The sequence below is a fragment of the Staurois parvus genome, unplaced genomic scaffold, assembly GCF_062004578.1.
Source record: "Staurois parvus isolate SC_StPar_1 unplaced genomic scaffold, SC_StPar_1.0 ptg000275l, whole genome shotgun sequence".
NCBI classification, from domain to species: domain Eukaryota; kingdom Metazoa; phylum Chordata; class Amphibia; order Anura; family Ranidae; genus Staurois; species Staurois parvus.
The window spans coordinates 3,660,564-3,685,895 of NW_028318071.1; the positions used below are offsets into that span (position 1 = coordinate 3,660,564).

Genomic DNA, 25,332 nt, shown 5'->3' on the forward strand with positions numbered 1-25,332 from the left:
CTCCAAATCATTGGCACAGCGAAAGGCATAGATGCCTTTTTTCCATTCAACCATTGCTCCAGTGCCGTCCCACAAGAATTGCAGCATATATGTGGTGCCCAGCTCTTGTCCTGGTCTCCTATCTTGCAGCCAAAATACAAGTTGTAGGCTTTCTTAATCATTCCTGTTATCCTCCTTTTTTGTGAGATAAAAGTTATTTCACCGCAGATATAGCAGAAATTATCTGCTTTATTCACACAAGTTCGAGGCATTACTGAGTAGCCTATATAAGCATAAAACGAAATGTAAAGACGCTGTCGAACTACAATCAGCTACAGATACTGCAGCTTTTATGCAGTGTAGTGATGCAATTAAAGGCTAATATTGCATCATCTCAGTATACATGCAATTTTCTATTGGTCACCAGTATCAATTGCGCAATATGCAGCTGAAGTTGCATCATAATTTTGAATGGCTTACGTCATTAGATGGGTGAATATATCATGTAAACTAGAGCCAATCAACATTTTTTAGGGTCATTTTCGTTTTCAGCACCCCAAAATTATGTAAGATTAGCTAATTTTATGCCCAAAACTTTTTACCTGTTGAACAGTGTTATCTATACTATTCCTAAGATTCATAAAAATAAAGATAGACCACCTGGACGCCCCATAGTAAATGGGATTGGATCAGTGCTAGCGTGGCTAGGTCAATATGTTGATGTGTTTTTACAACCGCTAGTCAAGAAGACCAGATCCTTTCTGAGAGATACTAAACATCTCATACAATTGTTAGATAAATCAGATGAAGATTTTAGTAACGTTATTATGGCCACAGCGGATGTTTCATCCCTCTACACAATTATAGGCCATAGAGATGGTATGGAAGCCACTAAATGGGGCCTTGAGAATTATGGGACCCTTATAGAAGAACAGAGAAAATATATTCTGGAGTACCTTAATTTCTGTTTGATGCGTAATTATTTTTGGAATAATAATTCCTTTTACAATCAAGTGAAGGGCGTAGCTATGGGGGCCCCAAGCATAGCTAATCTATTTATGGCACATTGGGAGGAAGAAGCAATATATCTGAGACCACCTAAGGAGTTATTATTATACAAAAGGTATATAGATGATGTTATGTTGTTATGGAAAGGTAAACAGGAGGATTTATTATGTTTCCTTAATCATCTAAATGATAATAATAAAAATATACATTTTACTTGGGAATATGACCCTGTACAAATTAGTTTTCTGGATCTGGATATCAGGATTAAACAAGGGAAGATTATTACTAAAACATTTTTTAAAAATGTTGATAGAAATGGGTACATCCCGCAAGGGAGCTGCCACCTTCTGTCATGGTTACTTAATATACCAAAAGGTCAGGTTATTAGACTCAGGAGGAATTGTACCATACAGGAAGACTTCTATCATCAAGCAAATGTCCTTGGTCAAAGATTTGTGGATAAGGGATATTCTGAATTTGAAATTAATAAAGTTATCCATGAAATTGGAGATACAGACAGGGATTTGTTTCTTGAAGATAAAAAGATAAGAAATGATGATCAAGTTGACCAGTTGGCCATTTTTCTGGACTTCAATGTTCATTATAAGAAAGTTGAGAAGGTTTTTAGAAGATATTGGCCATTACTGAAGGCAGATCCAGTGTTAAGGGATATGATATCAGAGTTCCCAATATTCAGATATAGAAAAGCTGCATCGTTAAGGGATAAAATGGTGAAAAGTGTTTTAGATCCACCTGTTAAGAATAAAATCACATTTTTAGATCAAAATGGCTTCTTCCCGTGTAAAGTATGTTTTGCCTGTAAAGCTACAAAAGGAAAAAATATAAAAAGGAAGTGTTTTATGTCATCTACAAACAAGAGAGAGTTTGCTATTGACGAATTCATTTCCTGTAGAACCGAGGGTGTCGTGTACGCACTACAGTGTAGGTGCGGTTTACAGTACATAGGAAGAACAAAAAGACCCCTTTGGGTTAGACTACGGGAACATGTACAAAATATAAAAAAGGGTTTTCCGAAACATAGCGTTTCAAGGCATTTTGTGAAATACCATAATAAGGATCCCAAGGATTTGTTATTTTGGGGTATCACCAAATATAAAAAGCATTGGAGGGGTAGTCACAAAGTGCGGTCCCTGAGTAAATTAGAATCTAAGTGGATTTACAATATGCAAACTTATACCCCTAAAGGGCTGAATATAGAATTTGATTTAAATTGTTTCATCTCAGATTATTGATGCAGGGGTTGAATTAATATTTTCTGATGAGTTATTTGGCTATTTATTGTCTGGTGCTAATTTATGAATAATGTATATTTAATAGAAAATTTTGTTTGTATGGTTCTATCTGTATGTACATTTTTACTACTTGACAATTTTATGAATATATATGGCTTGGATGTTAGCCCAGGCTTTTGGATGTAATTTATATGGATTTTTAGTAGGTGGGTATGGGTGGAGCGCTATATATCTTTGGATATTATTTTTAAATATTTTTAAATATTTTTTACATAGTAGATTATTTCACACTTTTAAATATTTTTTTTTCATATTATTTAAATTTATATTTATTTATATTTTATTTATTTATTTATTAATTATTATTTTTTATTTTTATTTTTAATTTTTAATTTTAAAAATATGTTATTAAAGATTTTTGATAAGCTAATAAACTTTTTGGTGGTTCTATTTTAATATATATAAAAATATAATAAATATTCTTCTGATAGCTTGAAGCTTTATCTCCTAGTAGTGACCATTATTTTGGTCTAATAAAAAACTAGCTAATGTGAAGTATACTTATATATATATATATATTTATTTTATTACATATATTTTTTTCTTTATTTTTTCTTTTTTGGTATTCATTTGGGCTCTTAATAGACAATCTGCTTAGGGTCTCCATATAAGTGGCCATGCATGTTGTTGGAAGTACTTACATGGGTATATGTAATTATTTAGTAGTTGCCTTCGTTATTATAATTAGGCCGTAGGAGGCTGGATAGTGCTTATATTCCGTTTGATCTACGGAAATATGGCCGCGGAAGCGGTGGGAGGACTTGTGATGCGGGCATAGACCCGCCTTTTTGGGATGTCCATCTGTTTGTGCCGGATATTTAAGGGAGGATCATCGCTACGTATGCCAGCCCTGAGGAAGTCACATGACACAATGCGTCGGCCCAACGTAGTGACGCATTTCCGGCGTGGCGGCCATTTTGGTACACCTGTGTATACCCTTGTACACCCATGCAGATTAGATCCAAAAGCGTGGGATTGGAGCCCTGAATTGTTACCACTATTTTTAATGTAAGTGCGCTTTCTATTGTTTATGACACTTGATAATAAACATATTACACAATGGAAGCTTGTGTTTTATGTTCCATGTGAGTGATTTAATCCTATTTGGAGAAAGGAGCCAGTGTTGAAGTGTGGACCCCTGGGGGGAGATTCATATACAATGTGAGCAGTTGTTTGGAGTGATACTTACCTGGAGGATCTGTGAGAGGGATCCTAACAAACGCTTTGACTCGCAAGGGTCGAATCCTTAAGGTGAGAGGCTGATTCAGCCGTTGTTCGGATGAGTTCAACTATCAACTCACTTTTATACACAAATATCAGCACGAGTGTTTTGTGTTCACCTGAGTGTGATCATCTTTAAGTTTGGACTTTATATACACCGAAATATTAATTTTTTATGTTTAGGTGCATGTACCGAGTTCACATATATGCACGTTTTGATTTTCTTCACTTTATGGGGTTTATACAGTATATATGTGTTAATACACATTGTTGTTGTGTGTGCTATGTATATATATATATATACATTTACAATGAGCACGTAATATTCTTTAATGATATGATTATGTTCACTTTAGTTATTTAGGTTTTATCACATATATGCTTTATGTGCATGATTTCACATTAGTGGATATAGATTTCTTATTTATTCATTAGGTATTTTGGTTCACATGTTTATTTTAATTTAAGTGAGTAGCGCTACATTGGTTCCACATGTTTATGCTGAAGATCATTGGTATATGATTTAATGTGAGCAGCTTCTTGCAATTATTCAACTAATTAATTTTTGAAGGTATTCTGAGCGCAGGAGGTTCACACCATTATTATCACTACACTTCTGCCAATCAAATACCAATTGGTCCGCATAATCCTTATGATCTCTAAGATATTTTTTCTTTTTCTTAATTTTCTGTTCTTTTTCTATCCCTTGCATGTGTATTTTTAGTTTATCTGATTCAGCTTTATAGCTTTCGTTATCCTTAAAAGGGACTAATTTTTCGCGTACCAGATTAATTTCTTTATCTTGGTAAGCAAGCTTCTTTTTTTTTCGTACAAGAAACTTTAATAAATCAATTCCAGTGTTAAAGAATTGGTACCATTCCAGGTGTCCGTTAGGGTACTCTGAGTCAGGATGGACATCCCAACGAAGTGATCTCGGAACCATATGTTCCTTAATATATCTTTCTAAGAAGGAAATGTCCCAGAGTGTTTTAATCTCCGCAGTGGTCAGATTTTTAAGGTGCACAAAAAGCCTTTTAAGATCCTCATTATTATTGTCAAGGGTTAAAAAAATCATCAGGGATAACGCTTCTTGATAATCTGAGATCAAATATATCCCCCATGGTGAATTAATGCAAATAGATCACACTCAAAATTACAGAAGTTAATAACATCTTGAGTGATACCACCACATACACTCCTTTATCTAAGGATCCTTTGTTGGAGTTCAAACGCTCTCTTAAGAGCATTATCAATAAGGGCTATGATAACAATATTCTGAATAAAAAAGAAAAAGCGTTTCTATGCCCCACTGCACCTAAACTGCCAGTCTTATATATTCTCCCTAAGGTACATAAGGATCCTATCAAACCTCCCGGACGGCCAATCAAAAGCGGAATAGGGTCTCTGTGTTCTCGGATTGGAGAACATATTGATTTTTTTCTCCAACCATTGGTCTCACAGACCCCTTCCTTTTTAAGGGACACTAAGCATGTATTGAATGAGATCAGCAATATTAACATACTCCCCAGCACGTTCTTGGTGACGGCAGATGTAGCATCTCTCTACACCAACATAAATCATGGTGATGGTATGGAAGCAGCTGACTTCTATTTAACCCACTATAGCACATTACCTGTTCTCCAGAAAAACGTTATTTTGAGCTTATTGGAATTCGCTATGTTTAAGAATTATTTTTGGTTTAATAAAGTTTATTACTTACAAATTAAAGGTGTTGCAATGGGGGCTAGGTTTGCCCCCAGCTTAGCTAATTTATTCATGTCCCGCTGGGAAGAAGATTTAATTTATTCTAGGGACTGGTCGGAACTGATACTATACAAAAGGTATATTGATAACATCTTCCTTCTATGGAATGGGGAAGAAGAGCCACTCATTAATTTCTTTACTACACTTAATAACAACAGTCTCAATATTAACCTTTCTTACACATACAGCCAACAGGAAATAAATTTCCTAGATCTCACCCTTATGAACATGCATGGGAGAATTATTACCAAATCTTTCTTCAAAACCACGGACCGTAAAAGTTACATCCCTCTTGGCAGCTGCCACCACCCTAAATGGTTGGCAAACATTCCAAAGGGCCAGATAATGAGGATAAAAAGAAATTGCACTAATGATGACACCTTTCAATTACAAGCCAATATCTTAAAGGAGAGGTTTTTGGAGAAAGGGTATGATGAAACCATTTTAGATCATACCATCCAAAAGGTTGCACAAATGGACAGGAACAATATGTTACTTAGTAAACCAAAAATGACACAAGCTAAAATATGTCCGTTTATAATAACTTTTTCGACTCAATACAAACAAATCGGAAAACTTATTAATAGGAATTGGGACATCTTAAAGATGGACCCAGTACTCTCTAAAATTTTACCTGAGAAACCTGAAATTATCTACCACAAAGCCACTGCTGTTAGGCACTTTATTGCTCCTAATATTGTGGACCCTCTGAAAAACATGTCCTTTTTTAAGGAGTTAAAAGGTTTCCACCCGTGCAATAGATGTGTCATATGTAAATGCAACAACAGCAGGAAACACAGAGTAGATGGTTTCAACTCTTGTGTCACTGGCAGAACTTATGACATAAGAAAATGTATTTCATGTCACAGTAGATTTGTGGTATATCTTTTACAGTGTCCCTGCCAAAAACAGTATGTGGGTAGAACAACTAGACGTCTACGTGATCATTTACGCGAACATGTGGCAAATATTAAAAAAGGTTTTAGGGAACACTCTTTGTCTAACCACTATAGGTTATACCACAACAAAGATCCATCATCCTTGAAGTTTGTCGGTATTGATGTTGTTGATAATTACTGGAGGGGTATCAACAAAACAAGAGCTGTTTCCCAAACTGAGACCAAGTGGGTATATGAATTGAATACATTGCATCCCCTGGGACACAATATTGAAGTGGATGTCAACTGCTTCATAGCCAACAGCTAAATTCCCCTCTTTTCCACTGTAGTTAGTTGTAAGGATATGTTTATTTATCCAGCACCTCAGAATATTAAGATATTTGTAGTGAGTTCATCTCTTCTCCTTTCTTGTGATTTTTTAGTCCTCTCTCATGCCGTATTTTTATGATATTGATTATGTCATGATGGTTTTATTAGTTTATTCTATTATTAACTCACCCGTATTCAGAATTATTTATATCCTTTAATGATTTTTATCAGAATTGTTTATTTATATCCTTTTATGATTTTTACAGAATATATGACGTTAATAAGGTTTATTCCGCTATGATTCAAATATGAGCTATTAATATATTTATGCTATTTACATACATTAATTATTAGTATATATATATATAAGTATTTTCATTCCTGGGTATTGGATATAGTTCATCGCTTATTTAAATGGAAAATTAAGCTGTAATATAGAAAGGAATCAGAGAGTGATATATTGAGGGCTTCCTATTTTCAGAGGTAAACCTTAAAGCTAGATAGGGAGCAGTAAATTTTAAGTTCTTGTAACAGGGAAGGTAAGGAAGTAAGTGGCTCAGAGATATAGAAGAAGAGGTCATCTGCGTAAGCTGCAACTTTATGATGGTATGTAGGCGCCTGCACTGGTTGGGTTAAAGGGAATGTGTTGGAGGAAGGGTTCTACAGTAAGAACAAAGAGGAGAGGCAAAAGCGGGCAATCCTGATTGGTGCCATTAGAGATAGCAAACGGATTAGAATTGAAGTCATTGGCAAGGTGGGGGGCGCATGCGCGGCCGGCTCCTGCATGGACGTGTAGTGTGAACCGCTCCGTCCAGCCGCCAGAACGATCGCGGCTCACACTGACCCCAGGGAATTCCGACAGCACAGAGAGCAGCATAAGCGGTGCCCGATCCTCCCCAGACATGCCCCGCAGGAGAAAAACCCCGGGACAGCCGGGGAAATTGACACATTTCTTCCCTGCCATCACGGCAGAAATCCAAGATGCCGCCGGCGGCAGTGACATGAGGGACAGTAGGCAGCAGGGGGACTACTTTGCCCAGCAACAAGATCCAAGGCTGAGATACACGCTATATCCAGGGGACCCTGGTGAGTTGTCTCCCCCTCTGTCCCCCACCACAAGAAGCCCAGCCAAGTCCAGAATTAGACTGGACCCTGAACAACAGCAGACATCCCAGACCCTCAGTGATCCACCCTCACAATTATACACAGACCTCCCTGTCATAGAGGCATTCCCAGCAACAGATCAGCCAGTAACCGAAATATGCATGAAGAACATGCTATTATCCCTTAAGGAAACTCTGCATAATGATTTATCATCATCTTTGGTACACATCACTAATGTGGTCAAACACCAAGAGCAAAGAATACAACATATTGAAACCAAAATGGGCGACGTCATTTTAGCGCATAATGATTTGATTGACGCACATTCAGATCATACCTTGGACATCGAACAAATCAATTTGAAACTAGCCGATCTAGAAGATCGCTCAAGGCGTAATAATATCAAATTTAGGGGCATACCTGAAAGCGTCACTAATGAGACATTACTGTCCTATATACAACAGTATATAAAAGCCCTCATTCCATCCATCTCAGATCTAGAGCTGGCCATAGACCGAGCCCACCGCCTACCCAAACCAACATTCCTATCGGTCTCCATTCCTAGAGATGTTTTAGCCCGGATTCCTTTCTACCATATAAAGGATAAAATCATGCTGGCAGCCAGAAATACATCTACACTACCACCGCCACATGCAAATATCCGGTTATTCGCAGATCTCTCAAAGGCCACGCTGCTTAACCGCAAAAAGATGATTGCCATTACTAAAGCCTTGAGGAACCATAGTATACCATATCAATGGGGATTCCCCACGAAACTAACCGTGAAACAACATGGTAAAACCTTCACCATTAAAAATCTCGAAGCAGGCCTAGACCTGCTTAAAACCTGGAAAATAATACCTGAAGATACACCACAAAACGCACCCTCTCATTCTCAGAGTATGGAAGCTGATTAAACGTGTCACTAATCGCACCCGCTATAACATCAACATAGCACCTCAAAGATGTCGTTTTCCCTCAACAATATCTGGCGATCGGCCGAGTTTTTGAAGTTTTATGTTATTAGAAACTGTTTGCCTTGACCTTTTTTATGGCCTAAGCCTGTTTGAACCCCCCACATCTGAAGTAGCAATGCAAGCTACTCAGACCACTTGCATTTTCCGCAAGTCTCTTTTTTACACCCCTCCTTTTTTCCTTCCACCTCCCTCCTTGGCACCATCACCAGTCGCTCAAATCCGTTTTATTACCAACAGATTAATGAAGAACTTTCATGGAAATTTCACCTCAATCCAGCAACCGAACCTAAATCAAATTCTCACTTTTGGTTACCTCCTCCCTCACATGGAACTGCTAGCACAACCTCACATCCATTCAATTACCACCTCAAATATATCGCTTAGCGCTTCAAGACCTGCACAATGATCAACATTACATCCCTTAATGTACGGGGTTTAAATTCTCCATTTAAAAGATCGATGCTTCATAAAGAAACTAAGAAATTTCAGACCGATATAGTTTTTATACAAGAATCCCACTTCGCTACAAACAAGATACCCAAATTCCACCTACACCGTTTCCCAAACATCTTCATGGCCACGAACTTAAAAAAAAAAAATGGAGTCATTACAGCCATAAAAGACTCTATCCAGTTCCAACACATATCAGAAACCGTTGACCCTCAAGGCCGCTACCACATTCTAATATGCCAACTGAACAACAACCTCTACACTTTAGTGAACGTATATGGTCCCAATAAAAACCAGCTGCAATTCTTTAACAAACTTTACAACACCATCTCTTCACTAAAACAAGCGCTCGGCAATCCCGCCAATCTGGAGATTAAACTCTGCAATCCTGAAGAACCCTGAATACCAGAAACATATTTTAGAAGCTCATAACTTGTTTTTTGAGACTAATGCAACTCCGAACATGCCTATAACCACGCTCTGGCCCACCTATAAGGCTTACATGAGAGGTATCCTCATACAATTAAATTCCCGCATTAAAAAACAAAGATCCCATCAAATAGATCAGATTCTCTCCTCCATTAAACGTAACGAAGAAAATAACAAAACCAATCCAAATGCCATCATAGCCGAGTCCCTGGCCTCTGATAGAAACAAACTACGAATACTTTTATTACATGAATACGACCTCAACCTACAGAGAGCTAAATCCAAATTTTACGCGCTTGGTAATAAAGCAAATGCACTCCTATCAAAAATGATTAAACAAAAGCGACTTAAAACTAAGATAGCCTCGATTAAACACCCCACTACCCAAGCATTGCTCACAAACCCTCGAGACATAACTGACGCGTTTGCGACATATTACCACACACTAAACAACCTCAAAGATGATATTAATACGCCCCAACCCACCGCCAATACCATTCAACATTTCCTAGATAATACCAATTTACCCAGTCTCTCAGCGTCCCAACTTACCTCGCTATCGACACCAATCTGCCCTGCAGAAATTGACCGTAGCATAAAAACATTACCCCTAAACAAATCCCCAGGAAATGACGGTTTTACCAACGAATACTTCAAAATAATGGCATCCAACCTTACAACACATCTATCTGAATTATTTAACCATGTTGCCTCTACGGGGATATTCCCCGCTGAAATGTTACAGTCAGTAATTACAACCATTCCCAAACCAAACAAAGAACCCCAACTGGTACAAAACTATAGACCGATCTCGTTATTAAACACGGACATAAAGCTATATGCCAAAATAATTGCCCAAAGATTACTTCCTTACCTCCCCACGCTAATCCACCCTGACCAGGTAGGTTTTGTCCCCGGTAGACAAGCCCCGGACGCTACTAGAAGAATAATATCCCTCCTCCACAAGCTTGAAACCACCAAACAACCATCATTGTTACTATCTTTAGACGCTGAAAAAGCATTCGACCGAATCCATTGGCTTTTTATGAAACTCACACTCCAAAAATTTGGTCTTACAGACTGGATGTTGTCGGCAATACTCGCCCTCTACTCCAAACCTTCTGCTACAGTCTTAACTAATGGCACACTCTCCAAGCCCTTCCAAATCTCTAATGGCACTAGACAAGGCTGCCCCCTCTCTCCTATAATCTTCACTCTATTAATTGAACCCTTGGCCTCTAAACTCAGAGATGACCCAACATTCACAGGTATTACACATTCCAAAATGGACCATAAAATTAGCCTTTTTGCTGATGATATCATCCTAATGGTCACTAATCCCTACAAATCTCTTCAATCGATACGCATGCATCTTCACAATTACTCTGAAGTCTCCTACTACAAGCTCAATGAGCCAAAATCCTCCATTTTGAACCTATATACCCCTCCTAAGACCCAAAATATACTGAGCAAACAGTTCCCCTTCACATGGGAATCACACAGCATTCCATACCTGGGAATACAACTTACGCCCTCAACTAAACAAACTATATGAAGCTAACTATAAACCTCTACTTGACTCCATTCCACGAGAGCTAAAACAACTCCATACTCCCACATTATCGACAATGGGTAAAATAGCATCTTTAAAAATGTGCATATTACCTAAAATACTTTATATTTTCCGTACCCTTCCTATTCCAGTTCCTAATACCTTTTTTAATAAACTCCAAGTGATACTAAATAAATTTATGTGGAAAAACAAAAAGCCTAGATGCACGACAAATCTACTAATAAGACCTTCCTCCAGGGGCGGAGCAGGCCATCCTCATTTAAAATCTTACTACAACGCTGTGCTCCTAGACCAGCTCTTCTTTTGGTGGCATCCTACAAAAGACAAATTGTGGACTCACTTAGAAATTCCGTCACATCTCCCATATACTCCTGATAATCTATTATTCCTCCCTCTAAATAGCCAAACTCTTTCATTATCTAAACACCCATGTATAAAAGCCTCTTTACAAGCCTGGTTTGACCTCTTGTCCTCTCATTACCCAAGCAATGAAACAACAAAAATTCCTACTCCAATCTCTACATTGCACCTCATCATCCCCTCACTTAACCTCACACAATGGGAAAATCAAGGTATAACCCTTATCCGTGACTTATATACAGTTCATAAGCTAAAATCTTTTGTTACCCTCCAAACACAGTTTCACCTCCCTGACAATGAACAATTCTCATACATGAGAATTGCCCACGCCTTGCATACAATGGATATATCTCAAGAACGAATAATTCCCTCCAGAGCACACCTCTTTTTTCAGAGATCACATTACCCCAAAAAGGGAATCTCAACCTTCTACTCCATTATGAATGACTCTCAGTTTAATATTCACACTGCTTCCCTGATTAACTGGGAAAAAATATTCCGTCAATCAGTCTCTCCTTGCACTTGGTCGAAAACCTTCAATACCACATACAAGGCATCCAAATGTAACTCCCATTGGGAAGCATACATGAAAATCTTACATCAGTGGTATCTAACGCCTGTTAAGCTCAATCTCTATTACACACAACATTCGCCCAAGTGCTGGAGACACTGTGGAGAAATAGGAACGCTCCTCCATATACTTTGGTCTTGTAAATCTCTCACATCGTATTGGAACAAAGTATTTCAGCTGATCTCCACCATATCTACAGTTCCAACGACTCCAAACCCAGTTATAGCTCTCCTTCATATAGGAATAGATAATTTTCCTGTGGACTCTCGTACTATCATAATTCATATACTAGCAATAGCAAAAAACAATATTACTAAACTGTGGAAATCTACCACATCCCCTTTGTTCTCAACCCTCATTATAGAACTTAATCTCCATTGTGAGATGGAAAAGAGAACAGCAATTCAAAATTTTTCATACCACAAATTCTGCCTTCAATGGTCTCGGTGGCTCCAAGACCCTAATTGCTCTGTTAAGTGACAACTACGATAATATACTACCATACTGTAACCAACTCATTGGACTGGTGCCCCCCCCCCTCCCTTCCCCCCCCTCTATCTACCTTCTAACCCTTCTCCCCTCTACGGTTTATCACATATTCATCCACACTTAGTTCGCAATCTTCTGAGCATACCTCTCAAGTATCCGAGGCCCTGCTACATCATTCCCGGCTAAATAATGGAAAATTGTGTGTTTTCTCTAATAATTACCTGTTTTCTTGATTATACATTTTCTTATTGTGAACGTTGATCGTTTTATATATCTGTAATATGTTGTGGTAAATTGTTGAAAATTTCTTCAATAAAAATATTTGAACAGAATTGAAGTCATTGACTCGTACGGTTGCTGAAGGGGTCGTATACAGAGCTGATATCGATGATATTATCAGGATAGGCATGCCGAGATGTTTAAGAGTCTCAAGAAAGAAAGTCCAATCGACTTTGCCAAACGCCTTTTCTGCATCGTGTGAACAAGAGCAGTAAGGGGGTGTTTTGCTGTTTGGCCGATGCTATGATGTTCACTGTTCTGATTGTATTGTCCCGTGCTTCTCTGGATTGAATAAAACCTGTCTGATCGAGTGAGATAAAGCGTTGAAGAATGACATTCAATCTCAATGCAAGACTTTTGGTAAACAATTTAACATCGCAGCTTAGCAGAGATATGGGGCTGTAGGAGGTTGGAGGGAACACCCTGACCTTCCGTAATAGCGTTAAAAGCGTTCAGGGACTTTACCCGGCTGAACGGTCGCTATGGCTGCTGTCAGCTCATCAGCCAAGATCGGTTGTGTCAGAGAATCTCGTTTATCTTGTGTGAGCACAGGGAGATTGTCTTCTCTTAAATAATTTGCAATATCCGCAAGTTGGGTCGCTTGTTGAAAGGCAGAGGACATGGGTCATAGATTGTAGAGGGTCGAGTAGAATGTGCGAAAAGCGTTTGCTAGCTGCGGTGTGGCATGGCTTTTTGTGCCCGATGGAGAATTTAGGGCAAAGACATATGATCGGGTATTCTGGGCCTTCAAAGCTCTAGCCAGCATGCAACTACATTTGTCCCCGTGTTTGTAATAAGAACGGCGTGTCCTCAGAAGAATGTGTTTAGCCTCGTAAAGGGAATGTTCCCTAATTGACTCACAAACTTTCATGAGTTCCACTTCTGTGACTGAGTTAGGGTTAGTTTTATGCATACCTTCTAGAGTATGCATTTTAGTTAGTAAATCGTTTAGGGATTGTAGTCTGTGCTGTTTTACCACATGGCCATGTTTAATGAGGATACCTTGGATGTAACACTTATGTGCCGACCACACAGAAAGAGGGTTGGCCACTGACCTGGAGTTTGTGGAAAAATAAACATCTAATTCACATAGAATGTCTGCTACTATGCCAGGGTCCTTTAGCAATGATTCACTAAGGCGCCACAGCGGCGTCTCTGGTTGTCTTTGGTGGGGAGCGAGTTCTAGGAAAACTGGAGCGTGATCGGAGAGGCAGATATGGCTTATATCAGTCTTAGAGGTCAGAGAAATGGAGGAATGTTGTATGAGAAAGAAGTCGATCCTAGAATAAGAACCATGAGAGGGAGAAAAGTATGTGTAGTCCCGTTCAGGAGGGTGGAAGATCCTCCAGATATTGACTAATTGACACGAATGAAGAAGATCCTGGAGACGTAGTCGCAATCGTTTAGGAAGGGCAGCAGATCCAGCTGAAGAGTCCTTATGAGGGTCAATGGTCAGATTGAGATCCCTCCAAGTATAAGGGTGCCGTCTAAAAAGGAATCGAGAGTGGAGAGAAAGACATTGAGAGCAATTGGTTTGTATTAGGTAGGTATACGTTTGCCAAAGTGAACGTTTAAGTATAAATTTTCCCTTTCAATAGGAGGAATCTGCTCTCTTGATCATGGTACTCATCCAGGAATTGCTAGGGGATAGATTTAGCAATCAGATTTAGCATCCCTTTGGATTTGGAAGACTGCGATGGGCTGTGATACACCGTGGGGAAGTGTTTGTTAGTAAGCCTGGGATTTTATCAACTCTGAAATTAGTTTTTTGTAGGAAGACTACCTGTGCCCTAAGTCTCCAAAGTTCATTGAGACAGCTAGTTCGCTTCTCTGGGGAATTTAAGCCCTTGATGTTCCATGAAACAAATTTCACCGCCATAGCCTGCAGAGCTGGAATAAATTTGTCACAACCTCAAAACGTGGGGAGGATAGGTGTTTGGAAGGGTGGGTAGTGGGGAGGGTAGAGAGAGAGAAGGAAAAAAAGGGGGGGGGGAAGAGGAAGGAGAGGAAAAAGTGAGGAAAGGGAGAGGTAAGGGAGAAGAAACCGAGAAGAAAGAAAAGAGGTGGCGAGAAAAAAAAGACATCAAGCAGAGAGCAACAGAATAAAAAAGAGAGTAGATAGAAGTGGGAGACCTATAGGTTAGAGCTCGAATGAGTTGTTCTACTGCCACCTATGCAGAGAGTACCTAGAGGGGGAAGCGGAAAGGCACAGTCAGAAGTTGAACCCCGACCCGAGGGGGTCCGCATCCGCCCCCACATAAGAACTGAAAACGATTTAGCAGTATCAAAGCACTTTATGAGATCTCAACCTTGCAGGAGGGCATAATGATCAGAATCAGGCACCTTCAGATGATTGTATTTTAGCATCTCCCTAGTATAATTCCTGGGCAGTCTCTCTGCGTGAGTGGCATTCCTGGGATCACACTAGGGGGAAATCGACCAGCGGGGACAGCCATCACAAGGTCGTGGGTCCCCCAGGTGTAAGGCCAGACATGGGCAATGTCACAAAGCATAATAATGCATAGTACATGCTATCTGAGAAGGTTTTAAACATAACATGCATCTAAATGTGTCAGGAAACCGAGTTGCAAACAATGTGTAAGGAACCGCCTGGCGGTACCTCTAGCAGCCCACTGGTCAGGCTTCCCCAGAGCGCAGAGTCTAAGTCCCATTTCACTTGTTCACCAGGGCCCCTGATGGTGGGGATGGACTTGGAGCGCACCGAGACCAGGTCGCGGCCCCTGGGTATACCCCCCAGTGGTAGAGGAGCCCGCCAGAGGTTCCTGCAGGGTGAGAGCCTGATGTGAGGAGGCCGGGAGATCCCGACGAAATGGACGGATGGATGGATGAGCAAGTGCAAGGTCAGACAAGCCGAGTCAGTAGCCGTGGGGTCAGTGCGGTACAAAGCAGTGAGCAGGGAATGGTCGGGTCACACGCCAGGTCAGCAACAAGAGGTCAGATCCACAAGGGGGCATCCAGGAGCGAGGTCAGGCAAGCCAAGGGTCAGGACAGGAGAAATCAGCAAGGTCAGCGTAATCCGGGTCAGCAACAATCACAAGAACTCAGGTAACAGGAACAGGATACAGAAAGACCATACGGCAACCAGTGACAGCACAGGGGGGATTTAAATACCGCGCCCTGCGCTGTCATTGGTGCCAGGCGCGCACCCGTGGACCCTAGTGCACATGCGCAAGCTCTGTCGCCACGGCCGGCCAGGACCTAGCGCCCGCATCCCCGTGTGAGTCGGCATACTGCGCCTGCACCGGGACCAGCGCCGCGGCGATCCCTGACATTTCCCCCCCCCTACGGGCAACCTCCAGGTGCCCAACTGATATCTCCACCGCGGATGGCCACGAAAGAACTCCCGGATAAGTCTAGGGGCATGAACATTTTGGGCCGGTTCCCAGGAATTCTCCTCTGGACCATAGCCCTTCTATTTGGTCAAGAACTGGGTCTGGACCCCCCTCTTTCGGCAATTTAGGATTGCTTCCACCTCAAATTCCTCGTGCTCTTCAATGGTTATGGCTTCCGGAGGTCTGGACTCCCGATCTGGGAATGGATCTGGTACGACTGGTTTCAGCAGAGATACATGAAACACTGGGTGGATTTTGAAGGTCTCTGGAAGAATAAGCTCATATGCCACTTTGTTAATCATCCGCTTCACACGGAATGGGCCCACAAACTTCGGTCCCAATTTTTTCGAGGGACACAACATTTTCAGGTTCATTGTTGCCAGACTTAGTCCCTGGGTTGCAACACCAGTTCTCCCCTTCGCTTCTTATCAAAGGCCCTCTTGTTATCTTCCTGGGCTCTAGAAATAGCTTCCTGGAGCAACTTGTTATTGGTAGAAAAAAAAGTGAGAGTGCTTTGAGTGGCTGGAACTGAACTCTCAGCGACCAGATCAGGTAGAAGAGTGGGGTGAAACCCGTAGTTTGAAAAAAACGGGGATTGTCCCGTGGTTGAATGATTTGCATTATTGGAGGCGAATTCTGCCAAAGGTAAGAGTGCCAGCCAATTATCCCGCAGGAAGGACGTGTAGCATCTCAGATACTGTTCCAGTGTCTGGTTGGTCCTTTCCGTCTGCCCATTGGCCTGTGGGTGAAAAGCGGAGCAGAGGGACAATTTGATACCCAATGCCTTGCATAAAGCTTTCCAGAATTTGGAGGTAAACTGAACTCCTCGGTCCGAGACGATATCTTCCGGGACTCCGTGCAACCTTACCACTTCTCGTATGAAGATCTGTGTGGTCTCAAGAGCTGATGGTGTATTCTTCAGGGGTACGAAGTGGGCCATTTTTGACAAACGGTCCACAATCACGAGGATCGCAGTGTGGCCCTGGGACGGAGGAAGTTCGAATATGAAGTCCATCGCAATCATTTGCCATGGCCTATCGGGTATAGGTAGTGGGCGTAGCAACCCCCAGGCCTTGCTTCTAGGTAGCTTGTTCCTTTGACAAATGGTACAGGATTTAACGTAGCGTTCGCAGTCCTTGGTCATGCTTGGCCACCAAAACGCGCACTTGAGCAGCTCAAGAGTCTTCGCCAGCCCGAAGTGCCCTGCCATCGGATGATCGTGGCAATGTCCCAGGACCAATGTTCGGACCTCTTCCGGCACCACGATTAACCCCTCTTTCCACACGAGTCCTCCCTTGCTCTGGAGGGATACCCCAGGTGGGGTTGGCATATCCATAGATGCGTCCTGCAGTCTAGAACGAAGTTCCGTTTGGAGGGCAAGGAAGTTCCCTGAAGATAGGATAGTATCGGGTTTAGGCTCTTCCTTAGGATCCTCAAACATGCGTGAGAGAGCATCGGGCTTCATATTCTTGGAACCAGGTCGGTACGTTATGTGGAAGGAGAATCGAGAGAAGATGAGTGCCCACCTTGCCTGGCGCGGTCGTAAGCGTTTTGCCGTTCTCAAATACTCCAAATTTTTATGGTCTGTGAAAATCAGGATCGGATGCGTGGCTCCTTCCGGCAGATATCTCCATTCTTCCAATGCAGTTTTAATAGCCAATAATTCTCGATCACCAATGTCATAATTCCTTTTGGCCGGTGAAAGTTTCCTTGAGAAGAATACCACAGGGTGCAGAAGTTCCTTGGTGCCTTTCCTCTGGGACAGGATGGAACCTACTGCGTTCTCTGATGTGTCCACTTCCAGAACATAAGGCAGGGAGGCGTCCGGATGACCGAGAATAGGCGCAGTGGTAAATAATCTTTTTAGAGACTCAAAGGCTGCCTCAGGCATCCATTTGAAACGGATCCCTTGTTTGGTTAATTGCGTTATGGGGGAGACCAGACCAGAGAAGTTCTTGATAAACTTCCTATAGAAGTTAGCGAATCCAACAAAGCGTTGGACGCCCTTCTTATCTGTGGGAATTGGCCAATCCGGAATTGCCAAGACCTTTTGAGGGTCCATCGTGACCCCCCTGGAAATGATCAGTCCCAAAAATGCGATACTGTGCTGTTCGAAGCTGCACTTGTCAGCTTTGGTGTACAGCCCGTGTAGGCGTAATCGTTCCAATACCTTCGTCACATGATCCCTATGAGCCTCAAGTGAGGGCGAAAATATTAGTATGTCGTCTAGATAGACAATTACAAAAATGTCAAGGTAGTCCCTGAATATGTTGTTAACGAAGTGTTGGAACGTGGCCGGGGCATTGCAGAGTCCAAATGGCATGACCAGGTACTCGAAATGGCCAAATCGAGTGCAGAACGCTGTTTTCCACTCGTCCCCCTCCCTTATACGAACCAGATTGTATGCACCTCTCAGATCTAATTTTGTTAAAAATAACTGCGGATTTCAGACTCTGGAAGAGTTCTGGGACCAGGGGCAATGGATAGCGATTCTTAATCGTGACCTTATTTAGTTTGCGATAGTCAATGCAGGGTCTCAGGGATTTATCTTTCTTTTCTACAAAGAAAATTCCAGCCCCCGCTGGTGAAGTGGAGGGGCGGATGAACCCTTTTTGGAGGTTCTCATCGATGTAATCCTTGAGAACCCCCAATTCTAATTCAGACAAGGGAAAAATTTGGCCGAATGGAATCTTGGAACCAGGTAAAAGATCAATGGGGCAATCATACGGGCGGTGAGGAGGCAGGGAGTCTGCCCCCCATTTGCTGAAGACATCTAAATAGCCATGATAGGCCACTGGAATGACCTGTCTTAGGTTGGAGTCTCCTTCTGAGCACAGAAGAACTTGGGGAGTTGCGGGGCCTGATGCGTGACAATGTTCCTGACAATATGGGGAGCGGAACTGAACAGACCCGGTCTCCCAGTCAATTTGGGGGTTGTGGGCCCGCAACCAAGGGAGCCCCAAAATGACTGGGAAAAGGGGTGACGCGATGGCGTCTAAACGAAGGGGTTCCTGATGTTGACCTGCTATTGTGGTAGGAATAAGAGAGGTCTCTTGATCGACTAACCCCGACTTAATTCGGGAACCATCGGCCAGAAAAATATTAAGGCCCTGTTCTCTGAGCTGTAAGGGGATCTCCTGCTGACGTGCGAAGTCTAGAACCAAAAAGCAACTGCATGCCCCAGAGTCAATTATGGCTGTCACCTCCACGGTTCTTCCTGGAAGCTGGAAGGAGAGGGGCACAGCTAAGTAACTGGACTGTCTAACATTCCCAACAGATAAAGAGGAAAAGGTAGAGGTAGACTTACTCGCTTTCAGTGGACAGGAACGTACCATGTGACCGGCTTCTCCACAGTAAAGACAGAGGTTCTTGGACCGTCTTCGCTGGCGTTCCTCGGGAGATAGCGTAGGCCGAACAAGACCCAGCTGCATGGGTTCTTGGGTGTCCACAGGATCTGGAGTCTGGGCTCCCACTGATGTAGATTGGGCTGCCCCCCGGACCGGGGCCCATGTAATTCCTTGCCCCTGGCTGGACCTCTCAAACCTGCGCTCCCGCAATCTGCGGTCTATTTGGATCGCCAAAGAAATGAGATCTTCTAAGGACTCAGGTAGGCTCACCCGGGCCAGCTCGTCCTTTAGAGCTTCAGAAAGCCCAATACGGAATTGGTGGCGTAGGGCGGCGTTGTTCCACCGAGTATCTCCCATCCATCGTCTTAATTCAGAAGCGTAGTCTTCCGCTGCCCGGCGGCCCTGTCGAAGGGAGTATAGGGCCGATTTGGCGGAAGCTGCCCGCTGCGGATCGTCATAGAGTATGGCCATCACTTCGAAAAAGTCTTTTACCGTCTCTAGGTGTGGATCATGATTCTCCATCAATTGATGGGCCCAATCCTGGGGTTCATCCTGGAGCAACGAAATTATGAACCCCACTTTAACCGACTCTGTAGTAAATGTGCGCGGCTGCAAATTGAAATAGAGGAGACAGGAGCTCTGGAAGGCCCTAAAACGTACACGGTCTCGGCAGAAGCGTTCCGGTAGGTGAACACGGGGTTCGGCCATCGGTAGTGCAGCAGAAGCTCCCGTGGCTGGCCCAGGAGATTTCCCAGACGGGGCAGGAGAGACCGGGGCCTGGGAGGTGGTGTCAGATACGGTCAGTGTCTAGAAGCGGTGTATTTGTCTTGCAAGCCCGAGACGGCCTGGGTCAGGGCTGCCAGGTGCCGGCATATGTCCTCCAACAAGGAGGGTCCTCCTCCAGACTCTGTCATGGCCGTATGGTACTGTAAGGAACCGCCTGGTGGTACCTCTAGCAGCCCACTGGTCAGGCTTCCCCAGAGCACGGAGTCTAAGTCCCGGTTCACTTGTTCACCAGGGCCCCTGATGGTGGGGATGGACTTGGAGCGCACCGAGACCAGGTCGCGGCCCCGGGGTATACCCACGAGTGGTAAAGGAGCCCGCCAGAGGTTCCTGCAGGGTGAGAGCCTGATGTGAGGAGGCCGGGAGATCCCAACGGAATGGATGGATGGATGGATGGATGAGCAAGTGCAAGGTCAGACAAGCTGAGTCGGTAGCCGTGGGGTCAGTGCGGTACAAAGCAGCGGGCAGAGAATGGTCAGGTCACACGCCAGGTCAGCAACAAGAGGTCAGATCCACAAGGGGGCATCCAGAAGCGAGGTCAGGCAAGCCAAGGGTCACGACAGGAGAAATCAGCAAGGTCAGCATAATCTGGGTCAGCAACAATCACAAGAACTCAGGTAACAGGAACAGGATACAGAAAGACCATACGGCAACCAGTGACAGCACAGGGGGGATTTAAATACCGTGCCCTGCGCTGTCATTGGTGCCAGGCGCGCACCCGTGGACCCTAGTGCACATGCGCGAGCTCTGTCGCCACGGCCGGCCAGGGCCTGGGCCTAGAGTCCTGTGGACCCTATCTATGGTAACCTCAGTATCATGAGAGCGATCCAGGTATCTATTAAAAATGGAGGTAATGTGAGAGCGCAGGTTGGCCTGAGTGACCGCCGCTGGTATACCCAGTAGCCTAATGTTTTGCCTATGGTTACGATTTTCTAAATCATCCACAAGTAAATGGAGTTGTATGACCTGGTTGGACAGATCAGATTGTAGGTTGTCAAGTGTGTGCCCCACAGTTTCATGGTTTAGTTGAATGCCCACCAGCCTAGAGTCAATGTCCGATTCTTCTTGTCGAAGCCCCTGCAATTCCCCTCTAAGATCTGATTCCACACAATCTGATCTTTAAAATGCATGATATTCTGGCCACTAAGGGCTTATACATTAGCACAAAGCAGTAAATAAATAAAATAATAATGTCACAGTCTGCTGTTCTGCCCAACCCTTCAGCATATTACTTTATATTATACATTTATTTCTAATGCAAAGAGTATTTAGTAGGGGGAACTCACAATTCCTAACTTGTTATTAAAGATCATATAATGGTGACAGCCTGTTCCTCCATCCAACGGAGCAGCCAGGGGAATAAAATTTTGGTTGATCAGTTTTCAGATGAACAAAAACTACATACATGTGAAGTTTTATGTAGTGCTACCCCCTCAAGGGCAGTTGAGTATTTTTGGGGTTCCCTGTCTGTCCTGAGCCTGCTTTGAAAGCTCAACCCCTGCTGAAACCACTGTAAACCTTTGACCGGGAGGACTCCCTGGCCTAGAACCATAAAATAAACACACAGTTTTGGGTGAAGAGTATTCTGGTTATATTGAAGTCAGAAATGATTCTGACTGCAGGGTACATATACCCCTGAGACTCAGGGTGCAAAGTCCTGCAACTCAGGATCCTGACAACTCATGGAGCCCCCGGGCAATAGGGGATCATGGGGCCCCTGTGTCCTTGCCCAAACTCAAAAAAGCCTATGAAAAAGGTACCAGGGGCATCTCATGGGGCCCCCTACTGACCCCGGGCCCTCGGGCAGTGCCCGAGTTTCCAAATGATCAGTCCGCCCCTACTCAGAATGTTAATAACGCACTAATTAGTAGGCCGCAATACAGAATAAATTGGACAGTCTAATTCAGCTTGAGAGTTGACTTCATCTTCTGCCTCTGTGTCCCTCTCTTCCTGCTCCACCACAATCTCAGAGTCTCTACTAACCACAGGCTATATATATACTGTATCTCACAGAAGTGAGTACACCCCTCACATTTTTGTAAATATGTTATTGTATCTTTTCATGTGACAACACTGAAGAAATGACACTTTTAAACAATGTAAAGTAGTGAGTGTACAGCTTTTATATAACATCCAGCAGCTCCATAATGTCATCATGGAGTGGAAGAGGACTCCAGTAGCAACCTGTGAAGCTCTGGTGAACTCCATGTCCAAGAGGGTTAAGGCAGTGCTGGAAAATAATGGTGACCACACAAAGTATTGACACTATGGGCCCAATTTGGACATTTTCACTTAGGGGTGTACTCACTTTTGTTGCCAGCTATTTAGACATTCATGGCTGTGTGTGGAGTTATTTTGAGGGGACAGCAAATGTACACTGTGAAATTTGTGTTACAATGTGAGGGGTGAACTCACTTCTGTGAGATACTGTGTGTATATATATATATATATATATATATATATATATATATATCTCATAGTATGACTGTAGAGTATTTCTAGATTTGTTTGGGCTCTCACAACATACCTAAAACGTATCAGATCTCTAAATTTGCATAAAAATGGAACTAGGACATATGTGCTACTTCTGCTATGACAAATACTCATAATACAGAATTAGATGTAAACTTACCAGACTGGAATAGCGGACCATGTTTATTACATGCAACCTTTATTGTATCCACTCGGGCATCCCTATACACCTTATCTAAGTAAAGACAAAATAATACCTGGTTTTGGTGGAAACACAGATGCAAAATCCACAGGTTCCTCTTCTGAATTGGGGCTGTAGGCTGGAAGCTGGCATATAAACAAACTTGATTAGGTCACACATTTGTCATATGAAGAATGCTATAAAGACTGTCTATTGGGATCTTAAATTAATGAATTAGTAACAGAATTTTGCACTCTTAGGGCCCTTTCACACAGGTGTTGAAATCTAAGGCAGCCTTAAAGTGCATTAATGTACCCATAGAGTTAAAAAGCATTTTGGATGTGTTGTATAGGCATTCATGTTGCATCAGGAAACACCCCTCAAACGTCATGCGAGATGTATTTTTTTATTTTTTACAAGGTTAAAATGGGAAATAATCCCATAAATAAAATTGAAGCTTTGCAACGGCACCTTAACCACTTTCCCCGCGCCCTATAGCAGAAATACAGCTATAGGGCGGCAGGGCTGAGCAAAATCATGTATATATATATATATATATATATATGATTTTGCATTTCTGGGTAGGGGGCCCTACCCGCGCCGCCATTGGCTGTCGATCACTGGGTGCCGGCTAGCGATTCCCCGCCAGCACCTGGTGATCGCTGAGTATCACTGACGGGAAGAGACCTGTATGTAAACAATATAGATCTCTCCCCTGTCAGCTCCTGCACATTGCTTTGTATTGCTCTCCATAGCAGAGCAAAAAAAAGCAATGTGCTGACACAGTACATAGTTAACCCTTTGATAGCCCCAGATGTTAACCCCTTCCAGCACAGTGCCATTATTACAGTGCTTGTGCTTTTTATTAGCACCAATCACTGTATTAGTGTCACTGGGGATGTCAGTGACAGTTAGTCAGTTCCCCCAGTGTCAGAATGCCTGCCACAGTCCCGCTATAAGTCGCTGATCGCTGCCATTACTAGTAGAGATGAGCGAAGTATTCAAAAATTCGATTCGGCTGATTCGGCGAATTCGCGGAATAAATTCGATTCGAGTCGAATATATTCGCTGCGAATTTAACTTATAAAAAGGGTGTTTCTAGGCTTCAGAGAGCCTTTATATTAGTGCAGAACACTGTACCTTTAATTTAAATGCCCTTGGAGTCTGCTGGGGAAGAGAAATAATACTGTCAGTCAGTATGACATGCAGATGAGTGCCGTCGATCTTAGAATCACCGCACACTTCACTCATTTGGGCAGTCACGGGGCCAAAACCAGAGTGTGGAGCCACAGTATGGCGGTGGAGGCAGCAGCAATGGGAGGCCATACAGCACCCTATGACAAAATGGAACCCACCAGCAGTGTGAGGAGACCTGAAAGTGGCACATGGCAGAGTGTGGCGATGGAGACAGCAGCAATGGGAGGCCGTACAGGGACCCATGAGACACTCTGGACCTGGCAGCAGCATGAGGAGGCGGTACAGGGGCCCATGACAGATTACGGGCCTGGCAGCAGCATGAGGAGTCGGTACGGGGGCCCATGGCAGATTACGGGCCTGGCAGCAGCAATGGGAGGCCCGTAATCTGCCAGCACCCTATGACAAAATGGAACCCACCAGCAGTGTGAGGAGACCTGAAAGTGGCACATGGCAGAGTGTGGCGATGGAGACAGCAGCAATGGGAGGCCGTACAGGGACCCATGAGACACTCTGGACCTGGCAGCAGCATGAGGAGGCGGTACGGGGGCCCATGGCAGATTACGGGCCTGGCAGCAGCAATGGGAGGCCCGTAATCTGCCAGCACCCTATGACAAAATGGAACCCACCAGCAATGTGAGGAGACCTGAAAGTGGCACATGGCAGAGTATGGCGATGGAGACAGCAGCAATGGGAGGCCGTACAGGGACCCATGAGACACTCTGGACCTGGCAGCAGCATGAGGAGTCGGTACGGGGGCCCATGGCAGATTACGGGCCTGGCAGCAGCAATGGGAGGCCCGTAATCTGCCAGCACCCTATGACAAAATGGAACCCACCAGCAGTGTGAGGAGACCTGAAAGTGGCACATGGCAGAGTGTGGCGATGGAGACAGCAGCAATGGGAGGCCGTACAGGGACCCATGAGACACTCTGGACCTGGCAGCAGCATGAGGAGGCGGTACGGGGGCCCATGACAGATTACGGGCCTGGCAGCAGCAATGGGAGGCCCGTAATCTGCCAGCACCCTATGACAAAATGGAACCCACCAGCAGTGTGAGGAGACCTGAAAGTGGCACATGGCAGAGTGTGGCGATGGAGACAGCAGCAATGGGAGGCCGTACAGGGACCCATGAGACACTCTGGACCTGGCAGCAGCATGAGGAGGCGGTACAGGGGCCCATGACAGATTACGGGCCTGGCAGCAGCATGAGGAGTCGGTACGGGGGCCCATGGCAGATTACGGGCCTGGCAGCAGCAATGGGAGGCCCGTAATCTG

General features: G+C 43.6%; 1 protein-coding gene across 6 annotated transcripts in view; it reads right to left on the reverse strand.

Annotated features, from left to right (window-relative positions):
- LOC149459085 (latent-transforming growth factor beta-binding protein 3-like) overlaps positions 1–25,332 on the reverse strand; it is a 999,560-nt gene that overhangs the window by 627,200 nt on the left and 347,028 nt on the right. For all 6 annotated transcript variants that reach the window (XM_089681663.1, XM_089681666.1, XM_089681665.1 and 3 more), the window contains exon 10: positions 22,938–23,007. In XM_089681663.1, the coding sequence (XP_089537789.1) occupies positions 22,938–23,007 (70 nt within the window). The remainder of the gene's footprint in view (positions 1–22,937; positions 23,008–25,332) is intronic.